General features: G+C 43.0%; 1 protein-coding gene across 3 annotated transcripts; it reads left to right on the top strand.

Moving 5' to 3' along the window:
- The first annotated feature begins 5 nt into the window (after positions 1–5).
- Positions 6–18,412, top strand: LOC135895940 (uncharacterized). 3 transcript variants are annotated; one of them, XM_065424222.1, is made up of 6 exons: positions 6–853; positions 4,656–4,812; positions 7,281–7,380; positions 11,997–12,105; positions 14,544–14,600; positions 18,160–18,412. In XM_065424222.1, exons 1-6 carry the CDS (start codon positions 6–8, stop codon positions 18,173–18,175), a joined length of 1,287 nt encoding a protein of 428 aa, XP_065280294.1. In that variant the 3' UTR covers positions 18,176–18,412. The 3 variants fall into 3 exon arrangements, with proteins under 3 accessions (XP_065280294.1, XP_065280293.1, XP_065280295.1); XM_065424221.1 differs by having other exon boundaries at positions 18,122–18,412; XM_065424223.1 differs by having other exon boundaries at positions 18,126–18,260.
- The last annotated feature ends 3,483 nt before the right edge of the window (positions 18,413–21,895 follow it).

Raw genomic sequence — 21,895 nt, 5'->3', positions numbered from 1 at the left:
TAGTTATGAAAATGGCCTTTAGGGTTACAAATCACAAACCCGACAGTGTTGTCCATTACCCATTGGTGCTACTTTCTGGCATGTGCGGCAGTGACCACTCGCCAGACTCAGTGTCGGTGGCTAACCTGTCCAGCTCATGCCCCAACCACTTCACGTTGTGGCCGACAGCCAACGGAACATTCAAAGTGATTGTTCAGCTCGTATGCGGAAGAAATGACCTTGTCCTGAAATATGACACTGCCTGTCAAACATTTACACTGTTTTTTGAGCCAGTGTTCCTCCAGCAGTGCAAATACATTCGCCTAATCTACATAACGTGCCATGATGCGCCACAGCAGGGTTATTTTCAAGGGCCTGAAGAGGAAGACTGCTCCATCAAGAGTGCCTGCAATCGTATCAGCTTGGGAATGCAAATTCTACAGACAGCAATGGCTGAAACTCTTGCAGCTGCCGGTATGGGTCACAAATCGTTTTGTCTGGAGGGTACAGAGCCTGTGGTTCATGTATTCAAAAGCAAGCTTCGCTACAGTGAGGCTCGTGTGATGACAAAAGAGGACATTTGGAGCCACATAGCGACAGAATTGATGAATTCAGAACTCAGAGATGGGGACCGCTGCAAGTTTGTGGCATTTTTGTCCTGGACCCGCTATCGAAGTGACACAGTCGAAGCGAGGACACACAGTGAGGTGATGAGTCGAGTGTCGGGCCACGTTATGATTGGTGCCGGAGGACTGGCTTTGTGTGGAACGGGTTGTCTCTACACTTGGGCGCAGAATGTCGAAGAGCTTTCTTGGAGGTTGTATGACACGAGAAAGGTGGATAGCCTGCATTTTATGGATGACAGTAACTACAGGTGAGTGTACTCTTGTTTTTCTGCATTGCAGTCAGTGTGACAGTGGATTATGAAAACCTGTCTCCACGGCGGAAAAACCAATGGCAGCAGGCAAGGGTCATGCATGGATTACATGATACACAAAAGAAAAAAGAAAGCTATTGCATCACTCACCCGGATCCTCTTAAGTATTATGCAAACCATGGCCCAGTAATATATTGCGCTGAATTTAGGCTTTTTCTTGTTTTGTGTGTTTGCCAGCTGGCACGGCACCTCTGCAAAAAGTGGTGTCACAAAATATTGAAAGCATGTGCACACATTTTCGTTTCTGTGTTCGTCTGAGGAAGACGCACCTTGGAGAGTCATAATGAAACTGAGAGTGAAATGTTTTCATGTGATGCTGACATTGTAGTGATAAGATACCTGCAAAGGGGTAGGATATTTCTTCACACCATGACTGGCATGTCTAATGTGATAGCAATCCCCAGCATCACTGCATTGTTGCCATTGTTCTGCCTTTTGGGACAAGAAAGAAACCAATAAGTTTTCGCAAGTGGTACGCAGTGGTTCAAAAACATCTGTTGATGAACGACCCAACAAAAGGTTTGCATCAGTGCTGAGGTGCGAGGCAGAAAAGCACATTTGGTTCTCTCTAGTTTCTAGCATTTTTTCATTAACCAACATTTCTTTATTTAAAGGTGCCTTATAGCACCTAACTAGTCCATGTCTTCGTAACGCTCTTTTCATCAAGTATGCAAAACCAACTCGCCCGCATCAAGCTCCTGCTGCTTATAGCACCTCTTCATTGGGGCATTGAGTAGGGAGGGCTCAGAAGAATCACACAAATACTAAAAGTAAAAAGTTAATGTTACAGTAACATACAAACAAGCAAAAATTGAACTTGTACAAGCATATTCAAAGCAACACTAGTGAAGGGTACAACATCGAGAATATATTTAAACGTCTTATTGATAAGCTATTGGCAAGTTGAAAAATAATGCAGCAACACATTTCGGTAAACAAAGGTGCAAAAACTACAAAATACGAAATTTGAAAATTGAGAGAGCAAAGTACTGTAAGACAGTTCATTGCACTAAGTAAAAAATTAAAATAAAATGAAAGCATGGGTTAGCTGCATAGCCTTGCAGGAAAACCAGTTTTTTTGGTAGCTAAGGCAGACCTCAGCAGTGACTGTTAGTGATAGGTGCACAATGGCAAGGAAGGGAGGTGACGATGCAGTTTGATCACGTACAGCCCACTTCACTATTGTGATTAGCTGTTGCACAATACCTCATCAGCTGGAAAGCAGCAACACCGGTATATGTGCACCTCAGGACAGCATGCAGCATGTATTGTTGTTGCAATGTGAGGCTGCACAGTGTGACAGGTGAGCAGATCGCTTGTCACGCCGCACTAAAGGATTGTGTTTCACCGTCAGCCTATTTTATGACCATTGCAAGGTAAAGACCTCTACCAGAGACCTCCAATCGTCACCCCCCCCCACCTCCCCTCGTCTTGTGCCATCTAGCTGACGCCACCTTATCCCTACAAATTTTCTAATTTCATCGCACCAACCAGTTATTTACCTTCCTTGACTGCACTTCCTTCCCCTGGCATCCATTCTGTACCTTTAATAGACCACTGGCTATCTGCTCTGCACATCACATGTCCTATGTCCTTCCCACCTCGTTATGCAAAAAAAGAGGTGAGGCTTGCAGACAGGACACAAAAGTAGAGAAGTGGACAACACAGAAGTGGACACTCTTGTGTCCTGTCTGCACGCCTCGCCTCTTTTTTTGCATAATGAATCCTTACCAACAAGCTCGGCTTTCTGTCGTTCTAAGCTTCCCAACTCGATTTCCTCTTCCTAATGATTGGCTACCGCCATTTGCTGTCTAATGCATACCACCATCTTCTTGTCTCTAAAAGGGGCCCTGAACCACCCCTTGGGGGTCGCATACACTGTTGTGAACACCTCAGCCAAGTTTTGCCGTCGTACACGGTGCATGGCGCTCGCAAGTAGATCACGAAGTCGCCTTTCTGTCAGACACTCTCTTTTCAACAAAAGGCCCTCTCCTCACTCTTTCCTAGACGCACTATTTCTTGATTGGATGCACTATTTCGTCATTCCCTTAGACGACTGCTATTGGCTGATAGCTGACATCAAGCTGCGGTCAGCTACATGGAGTAGATACCGCGGCCGCTGTAGGGTGCCGCCACACGTCCACTGGCTAAGCGCACTGTGGCTTGCCGAGAACAACCACATTTGGCTTATGTTTAGCGTGTTGTAGGCACCGAAGGCAGAAGTCATGGCGTCTACATTAACATCCAAAATGAAATTTCAACTGCATGCCATGGTGACATTTAGAAGGCGGAGCATTGTGGGCATGCCCCACTGCATCATAGCCTTCACAGTGCAAGGCATCGAAGAAGGGATGGGAGCACAGCGGAGGCTGTATTTGATTGCCATTAACTCCGCTTCTGCTGAATGCATTGAAGTACATTTTGTGGCAAAGTATTTCTGAAATAGCCTATTGTCACTTCAAATGCCTTTCCCCACTTCAATGAAAAGTGGTTCAGGGCCCCTTTAACGTTAAGCCTATAATTTTTCGTTCCATTGCTCATTGCACAGTCCTCAACTTATATTTTCAAGTTTCTTTGTTAGTTCCCAAATGCACATGCTATGCAGTCCAGTGAAATTTCAAGAATTGGGCAAGCAAACACAAGCAAGTTTCTGCCCCATATGTTAGTACCGGTAGAAAGCAATGACTGTACACTTTTGTTTTTCAAGGATAGTAGTAAGCTGCTAGGCATGACTTCTATCCGTACTGTATTTAAGGGGACAGCAAAGACAGAAAGAAAATTCAAGCTGTATTAGCAAATTACTCCTTTACAATACCAAAAGAGCCAGGGTGGGTTTGGTAAGCCAGAAAGTATACAAAAACGAAAGACAGGTTTCACTCGCCTTTCAAGTTGTTGCACCAGCTTGTCCTGGATATTGATGGTGTCTGCTTGGGCCCAGTTGATATTTTGTCAATGAAGATGGGCGGCGCTGTATCCTGAAGGAGCCAGAGACAAGTTTAGAGAACTTTACTGTGCCTCAACGTCCTAACTTGCAAAAATACTTTAATGTTAGTGACATCATGCTGATATACTGACGCTGATGTCCTGGCTCAAAATAAAAAATGTGGAAGTTTGACCTTCATTTTCGCCTGTAGTAATTAACATATAGTCATGAACTTAATGAAAATAGAGTTTTCAAAGAGTACTTTATCAGTCTAAACTAACTTCGTGTTTCTAGAATGACAGAAAGCTGAGCTAGTTGGTAAGGATTCATTATGCAAAAAAGAGGTGAAGCGTGCAGACAGGACACAAGAGTAGAGAAGTGCACAACATGAACGCCGACTCTTTAGTGTTCTCTTTATTGTTCCATGTGGCACTGCATTGCGTCCTTAGTTTGCCTTCTAATCATAGTACAGTCAAGCTTCAATAAAGGAACGAGAGTATAACAAATTATTGGATCTAACAAAGTCAATCTAACATGGTTCTCACTGATATAGGCGTATGATGAACTATATGATTATAATGAATATCGGATGAAATGTAGCTGTTTTCGTGTCAGATGTGACTGTTATAGCAAAGTTCACCCATGGTATTTTATTTTCTGTGCCAGAAGGGCCCTGCTCATGTTATATTCATGCAACTGCAGTCATACTAGTGGAAATTTTTCTATTTTTTTCCATAGTGGTAAAAATAAAACTTCCACAAATTTGGCACAACTTTTGGTAACTTTCGTTCACTGAGGCTTGTTTTGTCCTCTCAGAGGCACGCTTTCGGCGTGCTACTCGAGCAGCTTAGGCGGTGTGTTACACGAGCTGGGTCACACCTTCGGTCTTGGCCACACACGGGATGGCATCATGGGCCATGGGTTCCATGACATCTGCCACATCTACACAGTCTCCATTGATAAAGCAGAAACAGTAAGTCATGTTTATGTTGTTTCATTGATTAAGGCAAAAGCCCTAAATGCTTTGTCAGACAGTGGCCTTGTAAACGCGGTGTGCGGTACAAAAAGTCATGTGAGCTCACCTCACTCAGAGACATGCTTGTGTCGCTGCTCGCACATTCATCGTCGTCTTCTTCCACGGCTGTCTCCGTTGCCGCTCATCATGGCAAAAAAAAAAAAGGCAAAGTTAATTAAGATAGGATTCATTCACACACTCGAACTCACAACCTTCGGTGGGAGTCGAACTCTCGAGCTTATGTGGGAGTTGAACCCATAAGCTTTGGTTTTAAGGTGAAATTAATTAAGGCATAATTAATTAATATATGGTTAAATAAGGCACTTTACGACCTTTAGTGGGAGTCGTACCCTTGACGTTTGATGTTCATTAGGGCAAAGTTAATTAATGAAGTGTCAATAGAGGCGCTCTAACCCACAACCTTTCGTGTGAGAAAACAATAAGAAGTAACAACACATTCAACTGAAAATGTCAAATAATTTAATTAATGTCTTTTGAGTGCAGAAGCTTTTGCCTTCACCCTCTTTTCCATATGCAAAGTAACTGTCAATTTTTTTTGCCTGTCCTGTTTTGCAATGCAAGACTTCACAATGGCCCCAAGAGTGACTTTTCGCTATATCATGACAAGCCAACAAACAATGACATCAAGAAAAACATAGGGGAAATTACTTGTACTTACTAATTGCATTAAAGAAATGATAAATTAATGGCAATGAAAGTGGATGAAAAAACAACTTACCGCAGGTGGGGAACGATCCCACGTCTTCACGTTACGCGTGCGATGCTCTAACGAATTGAGTTACCGCGGCGCCGTTTCTCCATCCACATTCTAGGGTATTTATGTGTTACTACTAGTACTAACCTTGGGAGTGTTAACCAGCGCCACCACTCACAAACCTTGGTGGCGGATGTGGAACATCCTTTCTGCTGCAGGCGTCACAAGCTTCTCATGATATGATTAATAAAAATCGAGCCCCTCGGTTAAACCATTTTCTTCTTGTTTCTACATAACAAGGGTCTCGAGTCCGATAACATTCATGCCTTCAGGAAGCATGTGCTGGTTTATTGACCAGTTGTCTTCACACAGAAAGATTACGTACTCGTGACGCCTCTGGCGGAAAGGATGTTCCACATCTGCCGCCAAGGTTTGTGAGTGGTAGTGCTGGTTAACACTCGCAAGGTTTGTTCTAGTAGTGACAAATAAATACGCGAGAAAGTGGATGGGGAAACCATGCCGCGGTAGCTCAGTTAGTTAGAGCATTGCACGCTTAATGCGAGGTCGTGGGATCGTTCCCCACCTGTGGCAATTTTTCATCTACTTTCATTGACATTTGTTTAATTCAATTAGTAAGTACAAGTAATTTCCCCTGTGTTTTTATTGGCGTCTTTGTATGTTGGCTTCTCATGATATGATTAATAAAAATCGGGCCCCTCGGTTCACCAACTTTTCACTATACCCCTTGAGATAGCAACACAAAAATTTTATTTTTGACACAAATTTTGTTGGTGATAATATGTAAAATTAATCACTCTGCTAAAGATATCATTGTATTTACAATGCCAATGCGCATAATGCCAAAAGTGGTCTCACTTGGCTGCCCCAAAGGTGGTAATGCAAAGCTTTAGCATTGACATGGATTTTGTCAGTGATAACAGATAAGCTTAACCAACAAGTCTACTATATTTGTAATGCCAAACTTTGCAATGCCAAAAGTGATACTCCACTATTCCAGATTTGGCAACCTTGTCACTGGCATGTGACAAATTTGGTCAGTGGTGATAGATATATCAGTCAGTCTGTTAATAATACCATTGTATAACCCACTGACAAACGCCAGGCAAGTTAGCAATGTTAGCTTCAATTGCACTGATTTCTGCTATGTGTACTATTGATGATGGCGTCAGTCATTTTGTTTCAGCCTTTGCAAGTTATTGTCTTGTGTGGAAAGTTGGGCTTGTTGGTGATTTGTGACTGTAGGTGCAGTGCGATGAAAACAAGATGGACCGGAGTACACGCAGGAATGTGCATCTGCTCCTGTCCGTCGTGTTTTCCTTGCACTATACCCACAGTCTTGTGTGGGTTTCTGTATATAAAAAAATAAATAAATAAAACACCAACATTTTTTAAAACAGTATGTTGGGCTGCTGTTTTAAGATGGCGCTTACTTTTTGTAATGTTCCTCCAGGCATTTATGAATGGGGTAAAATGGTCTAGATAAAAATAATGGTTGAATACAGCTATCAGCTTAGATGAGGAATAGGAAAGTTTCTCTTTGCATAAAATTATAAGTGGCTGTTGGTCGCTGATAGCCACTTCAATTTTTCATAACTGGTTGTATATTCCTTGTTGTTGTACTTTAGCATTAGCCACTCACATTTTTGGGAGCGAAATCATAAGAAGTGAAGGTAAGGCTGGGCTAATGCAGGTTGGGGACAATATTTCTGCTCCACCCGTGCAATCATCGGCAAGTGGAGACGTTCACGAGAACCCACCTGAGCCGAGGAAAATCCGCCTGACAACTCTTGGTGAGAGTGGTACACCTTGCACATTGACTATATGTGGTGACAACTTTACAATTCAGTCCAAGTTCTGCCCCCCCCCCCCCCCAAAAAAAAAACTGCATCTGCCTTTTGTGCATCTATGTTCCAGAACGTATAACCAAGAGATGCCAATATTGAGAAGCTCGTCCTCAGTGTGATATCATCTTATGTTGTACAGTGGTGTATTTTCCACTTTTAGAGATACTGGGGGGCCAACGGCCCTATGCCTTGTACTGACCAGAGTTGGTGCACGCCTGCTCATCAACTGTGGTTCAGTTCAAGCTTGAGGAAGCAATGAACGACAACCAAGTGTACACTTAAACAACATATACATGCTTGCAACTTATACTTCAAGCAGGCGTTCTAGTTAACATCACTGAGGAATTCCTCAAAGACAGTATGTTAGGTGAAGAGGGGTTTCCGACTTGCCGACTGCGGCACGGATGGCTGTGGCATCTGCAGTGGCAGGATCATGGCTAGCTAACGACGCGCCAAAATCACGACCAGCAGCAAAGACTTCCACGCTTGCCGCTTGCTGGGTACCGAAGAGAGTTGGGCAATGTCCCTGAGATCTCATTGTAACTCACCCGGTGGTGCTCATAGCGCTTGCACTTCCTGTGCACAGCCTGCCAAGGAACGTCTCCGCCTCTCCCCAAACTGCTGGCGCGCATCCGTCTGCCTGATGCAAAGCTTCCTGTGCAGGCTACCACCTTTCGGACACAAGGATTCTCGTACACTGCATCTTATGTTGTCATCAACTGTAGTAAATATTGGGTATTGACAAGCATTTTCGCAAACATTTATGATGCTAAAATCAACTACATATTTAGAAAATGATACTTTGGATTCTATGCAAGTAGTGTAGCCATAGAGATATGTCACTGCATGCATTTTGTAGAGAAATGGCTTTAGGTCATTTTCAATTCTTAGGTTCCACCTTTCTGAATTAAGCTAAAGTGCTATCATTTTCGTAACTGTGTGTAGAACCATAGATGCAGGTAAAAGAAGATGGCACCCGAACAAAACAAAATGGTTTTGTGAGTTCAGTAGAAGAGTGTACTACACCTAAGTGTATTAATGGTCTCACAGCTGTGCTTGATAATAACAGACTTTGAACAACTATGACTATGTATTGGTGTCAATATTTTAGCAGGGAGGGAAACAAGCTAGATGAGCAGCAGCGCACTGCTTGTCACATCCGGCAATACTGAATTCGAACCAGAATGAGGTAGGACGTTCCGCTCTGTGACACTTGCTGCTAGGAAAAGGTATAGCATTAAGAAGCTATGAGTGCTGCAAAATTCATTAATAGGCCTGTGCAATATGTTTGAGCAAAGCACCACAAGATGTCGCCAACTGCACCGCTGCTCTAGAGTTACTGTATAAGCTATATGATGAGCAAAATGAGAACAAGGTGAAAGCAGGAGCTAACGTTTCGACAAGTGGACTTGTCTTCTTCAAGGCCACTTGTCGAAACATTGGCTTCTGCTTTCACCTTGTTCTCGTTTTGCTCATCGTCCTGAATTTCTATCTCCCGCATTCCCAGTGTTTTCCCTGTATAAGCTATATGGTAGCATATACAGTAACTCTATATGCTGCTCATGAATTTGGTAAGCTATTTCACCAATATAGTAATGTAAAAACCAATATGTACTGGATAAAACTCTACAATGAGTCTCTATGCACCCTGAAAGTCAGTTTTGTGGCAACACTTCTTGCGCTGCCAACATAGTATGTAGCAAGCGCACCGGGTGTTTCTATGAAAATTTAAGTAATATTTAAAAAATATTCATTTCAAACTAAAACTACAGTTGCTTTGGAGACATGCCATCTGCAGTTGTGACCATGGGGGTGATGGGTAATGTGTGTTAATTAGTCATTAATTAACAAATCCTAATAATTAGCTTTCTAACTTCTAATTTCAGCAGGATTATCATAACTGGGAAATTGAGGCAAATTTGTACAAGCCACATCAAATTTTCTATCTGAAAAAAAAAATACAATTATGCACAGAATTGTGTTTGCTGGCAGCGCAGATTCAGGGCCCCTTTAAAGGGGCCTTAAACCACTTTTTATTGAAGTCAAGGAATGCAGTTGAAGTTAAATTAGACTATTTCAGAAATACTTTGCCGCAAAAGATACTTCAGAACATACAGCAGAAGCGGAGTTATTGGCAATAAAACATCGCATTAGCAGTGCTTCTATTCCTTCTTCAATGACTTGCATTGCCAAGGCTACAGTGGAGTGGGGCATGGCCACAATGCTCCGCCTGCTGAAAGTCACCGTGGCACGCAGTTCAAATCTGATTTTAGATGATCACATAGACGCCAATATTTCCAATTTTGGTGCCTACGACACACCTGCACTGTTGTCCTCAGTCAGCCGCAGTACCCTCAGCAGGCAGACTCATTGGGTCACCCCGCGATGGCCGCGGTATCTGCGCTACATAATAGACCACGGCTACATGTAACTGCAGCATTTGCCTTGTGCACAAGAGTGCACGCTCGTGCTCATATGCTTTATTCTGGTTATGCTACGGGGCACGAATCGGCTTTGTCCTGTACTAGCTTGACCAACAGATAGTAGCCACATCCAACTTGCGCATTTTGAAGTGTATCAATAGTTTAATCATTACGAAGCGAAGCCTGCCAGGGCACCTAACCAGGAATAGCCAGGAGTGAGTGCACGCTGGCATGCCTGTGCGTGGTCTGACCTTAAATTTCGCATGGTTGGAGGCGAGTTGTGTTCAAAGCTAATCGAAATTAGTGAGACCTGACGGCTACGACACCAATAAGCAGGGTGACCAAAGTGTCATTCCTACATGAGCAGCCATGGCTTAGCATGAGCAGACAATACTCGGCTTCTTTCGGAAGTGTATCATTATTATCAAAATTCAAAAGCCGATTCCCTCTTACTTCAGCCTGTTTATTAAACTGCGTCGACAAATATACGCAGCAACAGTAGGAAAAAACGCACTGATCCAAACACCGTTCTTGATTGATGTCAGCTATTGGTCTATAGCAGCCACATATTGGAATCTGCTATATTATGAAATAAAGCGCACAGAAAAGAGTGAGGAGTAGGCTTCTGCTGAAAAGAGATCATCTGAGAGAATGGTGGCTTCCCACTCTGCTTCCGAGCTCCATACGCTGCGCACAACTGCAAAACTTGGCTGAGATGTTCACAGCAGCATGTGCTATTTGAAGACGATATTTTTTCACCAAGCCTGAGGGGTGGTTTAGGAACCTTTCAAATAATTCCTAAAGGGGCCCTGAAACACTTTTCTAACTGATCATAGAATCGCCTCACTATTAAAGAGTGTTGTCTCACGAATTTTATGCCACAAGAATTTTTGCTATCTTTCAGCTATAAGCGAAGTTGTCGCACCGATACTCAGCTTCCTCTCTGCTAGCATCTTTTCATCTCTGCTAGCACACAGGAAGCTACACAGTGGAGAAGCCAAGAGAGCAAAGCCCTGGCATAAAATTGAGTATCATGGCGGCAAAAGGTCTCATCGCAACACTGTGTGGCGGCTACGGTAGACTGCGGCTACGGTGCCAGCGGCATTGAGCATGAGCGAGAACTCTCTACCAATCACAGCACGGCACAGGGCACGTTCCGAGTTTCTACAAATCACAGAGTGACGCTTGGTTCCTTGAACACTCTCAGAAGGCACTCGTATCTGTGCCTCCAGCCATGCGGGGGAAAGAAAAAAAACGAACCAGGACGCTCGCCTTCGTGTATAGCATTCGCCGCCAGCATTTCCCGGTAAACATCACGGTTAGATAAGGTGCAGCTGCCAGGAAGCCTGAGAAGCAGTCAGGGATCTTTGAATGCTATTGCGTTGTACTCTTAAAGGCAAGGATAAGCATCTCCCAAGTTTTTCCTGTCTGTTTGAGGTCACAGACAATATATATTTTTTATTTAGCTAACTCAAAATTAGCAATTATGTATTACTGAGATTGCTGTCATGATAATGAAATCAGCCGATAGCATTGGTGGGCAAGCAAGCGGAAGTAAGAGCAAGCAATTTTTCATTGTGTTGCACAGTACATTGTAAATTCCCTGCTGCATACAGTGCAGTTATATTTGACTCACATGTTCACAGCACGGTCTACGGCATATCAGCAACATTTTTTTTACTATTTTCAAAAAGTGTTTTGGGGCCCCTTTAATGTCCTCGTAGAAACACCCAGTATATTCAAAGCACACATATTTTAATGTGCTTTTCATAGAGCTGTCCTTACTTGATAATGAGAATTCACTTAGTGGGAAAAAAAATTTTTTCGTTAGCGTTTCAATAATCAAGCCATGTTTATCGCAGTAAATTGGTGTCAAGAGTTAAAGCTTTGATGATGAGTGTGAATATAGCACATGTTTGTGCAGGTCTGTGACTTGCAATGGTGGCCTTTATTTTGTCCAAGTCGGTGTGGCTGAAAGCACTCTGAAAAATATTTATCAAACTTGCTTTGTGCTATGCATGCTGAAACATTTGCTGACTAAGTGGTGGCATTAAATTGCAGAAAAGAAGCTCGATGAACAAATGTGTGAGCATCGCTCTTGCTGTCTTCATTCTTTTTGTTCTTCTTTCTTGTATTCAGAGCCAAAACAAAAGCCTCGTGGTATAGCAGCACACTCTCCGAGTCCAAGGACAGCCCCTTCCGGAGCCAAATGGTCACATTCTTGTGCCATCATCCTGAGCCATCACCCGTAAGAAACTCTTCATCCGTTTCATGTATGTTCCGCAATGGCTGCACCAGCTACCTGAGGGTTCACTTCAAGGAGCAATGAAACAGTAATCTTGTGTGCCGTTTTGTCTGCTTCTTTAAAACGTTGTCGACTCCATAACTGTAGTACAAAGTCCGAGTTCCTCAAGAGCACCACAAATGATTACAGCGCCTTTTATGTGAGCCATTCAGTATGCAAAGGAAGGGCAGCATGGCTTAATTTGGTCGTGAAAAAGGGGACTATATTCATGTCACTAAAGGCGAAGCTGGCAGCCACGTGGTATCACAAACAACTCATTAGCATGCCAGTCAGTCATGCAATGACCTCGTCGCAGAAAGCTGCAGATTGGCCCCTCTTGCCCTGTCGAGTGCTGAATGGACTCGGCTTCCGGCAGTACGGTCATAGTGTGTGTGTTCGCATCAGTAGTGTCTGGTACCATGAGACCACCACATCAGCTTTCAATGACATGAATGATCTTCTTTGCCACGTCCAAAGCCACGTTGCACTTGGCGCACATATTGAACTGGTCACATTAAAAATTAAAGTGTAATTCATTATTTGTTGTGGCCTCAAGGAATTGAGCCTCCATAGTGCAACTACTACGTCGACAGCTATCCAATAAAGAAATAAAAACAAGACAGAAATGTTCTGTTGGTACTTCTCTAACATATGTCTGCTATGTGTGGTTGATTGATTTATTTTTTTCACAGTTTTGTGCCAGCTATGCTTTTCAGGATGAACAGTAAACATACCAAAGCATTTGCGACTACTGCTCAGCAGGCACTGTTTAGCAGTGTCAGTGAATATCAGTTTCTAGTAGCCCTTTATAAATTAGTCCAACTTCACCACTGTGAAAGACTTGCAGCAAGCTCGCAAATGGCCTCACCAAGAACCGACTACCACATTCACTCCTTGGAGATTCACACTTGGCTGCTGTTAGAGCAACTCTGCATTGACAATGTAAGGCATCTTGAAGCAGCCTTTATGCAGTGCAAGTAGGCTTGACTTGATGGCCAGCCACACCAAGTGCTACACAGAAAGGGCCATGGCCACCTTCCAAGTGTTCAGGCCCCATAGCAGCCCAGCATGAGGCCGTGATTTCAACGTTATTGCAGATGCAATAATGTTGAAACACCAGGAATGTACTCTGCTAATAATGCTTATCACTGAATTTTCTTAAACCTTACATGCTTTTGCATATGTATTCTAGATGTGCACATCTGTAAATAGTCAGCTAGTAAGAGCTGGAGCCAACAATTACAGAAGGGCAACAACAAAGAAGCATTCTCGCACATGTCTCCTGGTCAGAGTGTTAGCTCCAGCCTGTGGCTTACCTTTTTTTACCAACTGTTTGACTCTGTTTCATACTTAGCAGGCTGTGCTTATACAAGTAGTGCAGTCACAGAAGTCTCACTCTGCGCATTTTACACTGCAGTTGTTCTTGATCTGTAACACTTTCTGCATAATAACCTCTTCATATTATTTCAACTACAACTTGGGGATGCCAGGTACATCAAGTCATGCATTACTTGTGCATCTTTGTGTGTGATGTACTGTGTTTTGGTTGCAAGCTTAAGCAGTGTGCGGTGGCCACTGGTTGCAGAAATCTGCAGCTCCGCTCATTTTGTGGTAAATAGACTCGGATGTGCGAAGCCTTTCCTCTAATAATTATACCATTTTTTTTCGACTTAGAAGTATCAAGACTTTATCAGATGACATGGGACATATGCTTGACACATACTAGTCGCAAACGCGGGCACTGGAAGAAGTCTAGTTTTAGTTGCGTTGCCTTATATGTGTGAAATGAGATATAAACGTGCACACTACATTGTATGACGTATATACTGACATTCTCAGCGGTCTTTGCCGTTGAGGTATGGGGCAGTTTGTGCACATGTAAGCTCTCTGCTTGCAACTTTGTTTCACCCTGATGATGTAGTCGTAATGTTTCACGCAACCTTTCTGGTTTTATGGCTACCCATTCAAAAGTGCATTCCATACACACACTAAGTTTTGAATGAGAGTGAGCACCTCGAGGGAAGCATATAGCAGCACCTTCAGGTTCAAAAATCACAAGGTCTTCCTCTGTATTAAAAAAATACAAGCTTTTGAATGTTTAATAAGAAGTGGGACCTTCAGTATTACAAACGAAGAGACAAGCAATAAGATCAAACGAGCATATAATTAGTTTCTTCTTATTTTTTTTTTTACTTGGGGCCTGTTGTCAGTCTTTCCCAAGAAGCCTACACATTTCGTCCTGAGGTGCCAAATAAGCTGAAAATGTTTCTTTCTTCTACAAAGAAGCATTTGTAAAAGTAATTTAAGTGTTGTTCTTAAGTAAAAAAGAAGTTTCAGTCATAAAAGGTCAAGAGGAATTCGTGTGTAGTAGACAAACTTACATTGATGATTCATATCTCCAGGTGGCTGAATGTCAGCAAGACATCAAACATTGCTGGCACAATTCAACTGCACAATGAGTGAGTAGATTCCTTTATTGACTCTTTAAATACCTTCTTTATTGCCTCGTGCGTTCTTCCATGTTGAGGAGTTCTGCTTGTGCATCCTGTGGCTTAAGAAATCTGCATTCACAAGGATTCTCGGAAATTTGTTGTCCGAATAGATAATGGCAAGTTATGCGGGGCAAAGTTTATGATAAAGAAGATAATAAAGTAGTTACAGTGGTATCTTGGTTTATGAATGCTTCTGCTCATAAGCAATCGGTTCACGAACAGCAGCATTTTTTGAAATCGTATCTCAATTCACATACTCAGCCTCAGGTGACGAAAAGGACCTCAAGAGTGTGGTCCCTGGAAATTCAGCTAGTCTACCATCTGCCATTTCTGGCTGTTTGCTTCTTACTGAAGTACTAAAGCGCCAAACAGACGACACAAGAAGAGACACGGACGAGTGCTTACTAACAACAGATGCTTTATTGACGGAAACACACAATATATATATACGCAAATCTGGTGGCGCAACTCGCACGCTGTCGAAAATCACATGGTAACCAGGCAAAAGGCGATAAGACAATTGCAAAGGTGACGTTCGTGACAATGACACGTGGTGTATAGGGCCAAATGACTATAAATTATAATGATTACGCGATACACAAACACTGCCATTCGGGAGTACCTGATTAATAACTAAGGGATTAAGATTTTTCACCAAGCACAGGCGGCGCAGCAACATGCTCAGTTCTAACTAAGGGCTTCTAAAAAGGACATTTGACTTTTATACAGAATTTTTGGTGGTTCGCTGACGCATCCAAGGACCTTCCTTTTAATGTGGAAGGCTTCCTTCAGCTCACGGGCAACGCTGTCTTGACTTCTGTCCGGAACAATAATATCTCTTAGGCGAGGCTTGCACCCGCACGCTTTCCAATGGATAGCCATATTGGAACCAGTTTCTTTTTCCTGTGAGCGTTTGTGTTCTTTTAGCCTTTCATTTAAACACCACCCCGTTTGTCCAATGTAAGCCTCTTTACACGAGAGCGGAATTTGATAAACTAGCCCTTCCTTGCAATTGACAAGTGGATCGGTATGTTGGGTTCCGCAGGTTGCGCATTCTGTTTTTTGGTTTTTAACACGGGCACACAACATAGCAAGTTTTGAAAGGGCTGAGAAAACAACCAGGACTTTGAATTTACTCGCGACCTTTTTCAGGTTGTGAGCTACGCAGTGAGAGTACAGTACGACTACGGGTCTTAATCTCCTCCTTTGTTCTTGCGTGTTTTTTCTTGCTTTCCCTTTTATTTTCTGGAGCAGGCACTCTACTACAGAACTGAATTTTTGAATAAGAGTTGGCAGTTTCTCAGTGTTTTTTTAATGCAGAAACCAGCTCATTAAGTCGAATGCTTCCTCTGACAAGTGCTTCAGGGTTATTATTAACCACCTTAGAAATCTGGCTGCTTGCAGAAAGAAGTCTACTTCTTTAACCTTGTACGTATCATCCCTCTGCTTGGAAAACGAGACTCTCCTTTTACGAAGTCAGATTGCTGATAACTTTGTTCATATGAGCTGCATTCAGAAAAAAAAAAATATTCGTCAACAGTTTCCAAGGATATGCCTTTTGATATACAGTGAAACCTCGTTAATTCGAACTTCAATAATTCGAATTTATGGATAATTCGAACTGTACGATTTGGTCCGGCCAAGCTCCACAGAAGTCTATGTATAAAAAAGTGCGTTAATTCGAACGCGAGCAGGTTCCCTCACGGATAATTCGAACTACGCTCGCCTGGCACACGGCCAGATAAACACGCCTACTGCCTACACACAAGGCTGTATTGCCTCCGAAACGGAGAGAACGGCGAGAGAAGGCAAAATCGGAAAAAAATCTAGCCTGCGCGCAGTCAGCCAGAAGGCAGCGGCGGCTGCCGCCTCTCCGTTCTACGTAACCTCCGAGACTTCTTGCCCGTTGCGAATCTCGGAGGCTTTACAAATCTTGTACAGCTACTAATGTCGCGCGGAGATGGCACGGCAAGCGCCAAAACACTGCGAATCAAGTACGTCGCAGCTGTGCTTGCAATCAAGAACCAACGAATCAGGGCCTTCGCCACCTTCACATGTTCAGCGTCTTTGTCTCGGCAGTCTTCATCGTTTGTGCACTTCTGTTTTCAGATTAGGAGGTATCGGCCGTCGCGATTCATTGTGATGGTGTTAAGCCTCGGCTAACGTTCGTTTCGGTGGACATCGGTGGTGGGGTACAGTCGGACCCAGAGCTTCGACTTGAAGATGGCGTGTGCCCGCGGCAAACGCCATCACTTTCTGACATGCCCTACTGCTTCCAAATCGCAGTGTACTCTCCTTCACTTTCGTTAGTTCGAACTTTCGTTAACTCGAACTGAAGCGGCTTCCCCTTGCGGTTCGAATTAGCGAGCTTTTACTGTAATTTTTGCTCATTTCATAAAAGGTGTTTCAGTGCTCTTTTAACCCTTTGGAGTCATGAGCATTTATCCACATTGTGGTCATTCCACTCGGAAACTACTTCGTGCATTTTGGATACCACAAAAAAAAGAGCATGTTATGAACAGGTGCACAGTAAGTGATTTACTTCAGAAAATTTTCTTCATTCTGGAGGCTCTTGTACCATGCACAGCATCCAGCCAGCATAACGTTGTTATTAGTCACCACAGGAACCTCTTGTGGGACTGTCCCAGATTGCACCAAGGTTTGTAATATCGATGAATAATTAATCGATTAAATGTATCCCACAACACAATTATACTTAATCGATGCCCACATTTCATTTAATCGACTTAATAGATTAGGCCTGCTCGATGAATTGTTTTCGAGAGTTTGACAGGAGTGGCATGAAAATTTGGAAATTGTACTGGAATGGTAGTGAACAAGCAGTGACTGTGCGGCTGTGGTAGAACGACTGTCGACTGTCGACTGTCAACTACACATGTAAATATAACTTGCATTCACCAAAGGTTTTCTGCTACAGGGCAAACTGCCAAATAAAAAAAAAGGACGTTTTCTTTAAGGTCCTCACTGTGGTTTTCTTCTCCAGTACTCTTGTCCAAGGATGTTAGCTAGTCGTTTGAAAGCGGAATACTATATTTTTTTATTCTCAAAACATGGTCACGTTTTTAACATGAAACATGCGAAGGACATTTTGCCATTCCCTTATTGCTTCACACCACGAAACACAAGCATGCCATAAGAAGGGTGCTGTTTTTGTAGTTATACACTGTGAAGTGCAATTGTCAGTAGTTGAAGAGTTACCGAAAGACACTGCAACGAACACAAAGAATCGGCACATGCAAGCCTGCATGTGTCAAATGGTAATCATGTCCAATGGTAATTGACATTTGCGTCTGACATATGACCGCGAAGAGTTAGTGGTACTAGTAGGCTTAGGCAAACCATTTCGGCATTAAATCTGGCGGCCATAATTGCTCTCTAAAATTGATTTTGTGTGATGTAGGCTTTCATGGCGTACCGCAAAGGCTTGCCTGTCTTTTCTCATCACCTTGCTTCTACTTCTTACTCAGACAGCGCTTGACGTCACCACATGGCATTCGTCTCGTAGAATTTCGTCGTGCTGAAGATGCAATGGTTCTTGACTATTGGGAGTTCCCGGAAGGTGTCGAGGAAGTGTCCATCGAGGCCAGCAAGTTGCACTTTCTTCAGTCACCAGGATCTGTGCCTCCTTTGGAGCAAGAGCATGAGCTTGGTAATGGCAATGCCCTCTATGTATTTGCTATTGACACAGCCGGAAACACATTAGGAAGAAATTTGCATGTACTGCTAAATTAAAAGAAATTAACACTGTTGACTGCTTACTCTGGTTTCTGTTGCTGCCATATTTACTTGAACCCGATAAGTTCCCCCATTCTCTTTGATGGCCTTGATTGAATTGGGAAAAAGTGCTCATGTTTGAAGCAAATATAAAACAATACTAGAAAGCATAAGAAATTAATTTGTATTGGAAGAAATGTTTTCTTACAGAATTGTACTTAATTAGCAGACAAATTAAATTTGAAGCATTATAAAAATTAATGGTTGGCTAAGTGAACCACTGGATGGCATCATCGTGTTCACTTACAGTACATTGAAATTCGGATAAATCGAATTGACGGATAATTCGAATGGCTCTGTTGGTCCCAGCGAAGTCCTTTTTATTTGAATAGAGAAATACTCCCGCAAATTCAAACTCCAAGAAACATGCAGTGGTTATTTCACACACAGTTTCTAACACCCATGGACCGCTTCTTGGACAAAACCGAGCCAAAGGCGAATGTTTGATGTGTCACTAGCTACAATAATGTCACATGCCATAAAAATGACGAGGAAAGACGTGCAGGAAGCCGAGACCGGACCGGATAAAGCAGAGCAGCTTGCGCCTTCCTTTCCCATCCGACTTAAAAGGAGCAGGAAAGAGCCCCTGTCGGGCACTTGATCACATTATCGCGCATGCTCTTCTGCCTCCCTCCCTCCCTCTCTCATGGCGCACACTGATCACATCATCTCCAACATTGGGCACGTTGGAGGATGGCACGCATCAAGCCACCATGCTTCTCGGCTCACCCTCGCATGTTTTCCCTCGCACCCACAGCAAACAGCGCGCAAGTCACAATCTTGTCATTGTTGGACGTTGTACAGAACCTAGGCTTCCGGCACATGTTGCGCATTGATGTTGGAATGATAAGGCTTTTAATGCAGCCCAGTGACGGTTGTAGTTTTGTGCGTTGTATCTCACAAGGGCTCTCCTTGGATCGAACTCAGTTTTATTCATATAAATTTCCAGTCCCCTTGGAGTTCGAATTAAACAGGTTCTGCTGTAGTAAATCACAGATCTCTTGACGTGGGAGTCTTTCATTCCACCATTTCAATGGCTGGTTATGTTGCTATAAGCACTCCACATCAAATTATCCTTTCGTTCCATTGAGTCTGTTCGATTTGTCATCCCGGAGTGTCTAGGACAGCCCAAGACATTACGTACACCAATGCTTATTGGCTGAAGGCAGCACATTGGGCAGCCCTCCACATTCCAGGACAAAAGATCAAACAGACCCACTGAGGCCTTATTGCAGTGCTGCACTATCTAAGGGACTGAAGCTTGACATTGTCTAAAATGCCAATGGACTAGATTTGAGGACAAAGAGAGTTCTTAACACTGTATGAAAGGTTTTCCAGTAGTAGGAAGGGAGAAAGCAATGCTCATATTCGAAGTTGTATGGTATACGATGCATTTATGTTAGTTTGATGAGCGCAAGAGAGGAGAGAGATTGGCGGAGACTTTTGGTAGCAGTGACTGCTTTGCCACACAAGTGTGGATGCCACCGTATACAGACGTATGATCACCTTTCGCAAAATTTTGAGTGAAAGTTATCTGCAGAGTGAAAATTAATTTGCCGATGAACATGGTGAAGGAATTCCTTTATTGCATTTGCTCAGAAAAGCAAGCACAATAAGACATCTGGCCCCACTGCTGCAAGGACAATTAAAATTTAAAGCAGGATCAAACATTGTTTTTAATATGGAAATACTGCATCATTTGGAGCCATCATGTCTTGCTCGCCGTGCTCGTTGTCGCCTCATCCATTTTGCGACGTTCAAGTACCTCACAGCTGTCTTTTATGGAGTCGTCCGAGGAGAACCCCCCCTGAATTGCACCTAATTATTTTATACGTTTTGTGAAGTCACATGCTGCTGTGGCAACACGTCTGCAATTCTGTGTGTTCATGCTTGGGATCATGACTCACGTGCATTGGGCACCTATGTCACCTAAAACTCTTTCATGACGTTTTCTGCTGGCAAACTGCCGAAGGCATGTCGATGAAGGGGTTTTATTCCCAGCTGACTATATACAGTAGGCAAAGCTGTGAAGGTTAGAGAGACTTCTCCCACTGCTTCAATATGCGATCAAAAAACAGCACATTGCATATAAAAGAAATATTTAGGCACGCATCATGCAATTTGATGTAGCGTTATGTCTCGTACCTTTATGCTGTAAAATAGTATGACACCAGAACTGCGTCATAGCTCTGAATCTATTAACCACCAGAGAAGCAGAGTGACATGTTTCTGTGACTGGCACTATATACATAAGCACAAAGGTGCACAAGTAATATGTGATTTGACGCAACCTTATGTTCACACAGTGTAGTTGTAACATGTGAAGAAATAAATTCCATAGTAGCCGTTGCAGATCCAGAACTGCACTGCAAAATTTGCGGAGGAAGATTTCTATAACTGCACTTCTGTGACTGTGTAACTTCTGTAGTGTCGTCTGCTAAGTACATAATTGAATATAGTGCTCCTCCTCAATACAGCTGCTTATGATTTTGCTATGACGTTCTAAAAGAACCTGCCTCCACATTTGCCCCGATGCCTCATTGCGTGAACCCTGCTGTTGCAGTTAAAATAAACAGATGTCTGTTGATGCAGCAGTGCGGCTTCAATGAATCCACTTGACACTCTTTTCCACCACCACCACCACGAGGGAACCGCCTCTCATGAAAAAGCCGCAGATAAGCAGATTATAAACCCCATCTCATGAAGCCTTCATCCGGGCTTTCAACACTCCCCCTTGTCCAACAAAGTTGCCTGACGCTCCGAACTTACAACCACGCCTGCCTCCTCCCCAGAGTTCCTTTCCCTTATACAATGATAGCAAAAAATAAATTCCCACAATTTCACACATATATAACTTGGCTGTGCTGCTCATGAGGAACAAGGTAGCATGGTATCTGTTAGTTCACTATGTTTACTTATGGAGAAGTGTGCGAACACCGAATAATATATTTCGAATCAAATAATGCATTGAATAACAAACTAATACATGGTTTCATGCTTGGAAACTGTGTGCAAGAATACCAGCTGTTGCATATGCTCGAGAGTCTACTCACATTGCGTGAAGAGAAAGTTTCTAGCTGTCAGTAACTTTGGTACTTGGAAATCGAGGTGTACAGTAGGTCAACTATTATTAAAGGGAGCACCAAAATAGTATGTCAGTGCTGATTACAAGCTGTTTAAAAGTCTGGAAGGTATTTTTTTATGAATAATATGTCTGTTGAATAGAATCAAGGAATTTTTTTCTCTGAAGCAGAAGAAATAGAGACACACACACTAACTTTCTAACCAACCTGTACATCAATGAAGTTTTCAGTGTAACTGTAGACCATAATGCACTCATGGCAATCTTCTGTTGCTTAGAAATGTGTGTGCAGTGTGTAAATGTTTGTGTAATTGTGTGTGCAGTAAATGCCTCAGCACCGACGGTAGAGGGTAGGCGCCTGTTAAGTGCTGGGTTTGGCATCATT

Source organism: Dermacentor albipictus, chromosome 2 (genome assembly GCF_038994185.2).
Source record: "Dermacentor albipictus isolate Rhodes 1998 colony chromosome 2, USDA_Dalb.pri_finalv2, whole genome shotgun sequence".
Lineage (NCBI taxonomy): Eukaryota > Metazoa > Arthropoda > Arachnida > Ixodida > Ixodidae > Dermacentor > Dermacentor albipictus.
Note: the sequence above shows the minus strand (reverse complement) of the source record. Positions and strands in the feature narration are given on the sequence as shown.

What these genes read in the sequence shown, in the direction of transcription:
- LOC135895940 (XM_065424221.1), top strand. Translation starts at nt 6, where the DNA reads ATGAAAATGGCCTTTAGGGTTACAAATCACAAACCCGACAGTGTTGTC. An exon ending in ATGGATGACAGTAACTACAG is followed by an intron (nt 854 to 4,655) that starts GTGAGTGTACTC and finishes TTGTCCTCTCAG; the next exon opens with AGGCACGCTTTCGGCGTGCT. An exon ending in ATCATCCTGAGCCATCACCC is followed by an intron (nt 12,106 to 14,543) that starts GTAAGAAACTCT and finishes TCATATCTCCAG; the next exon opens with GTGGCTGAATGTCAGCAAGA.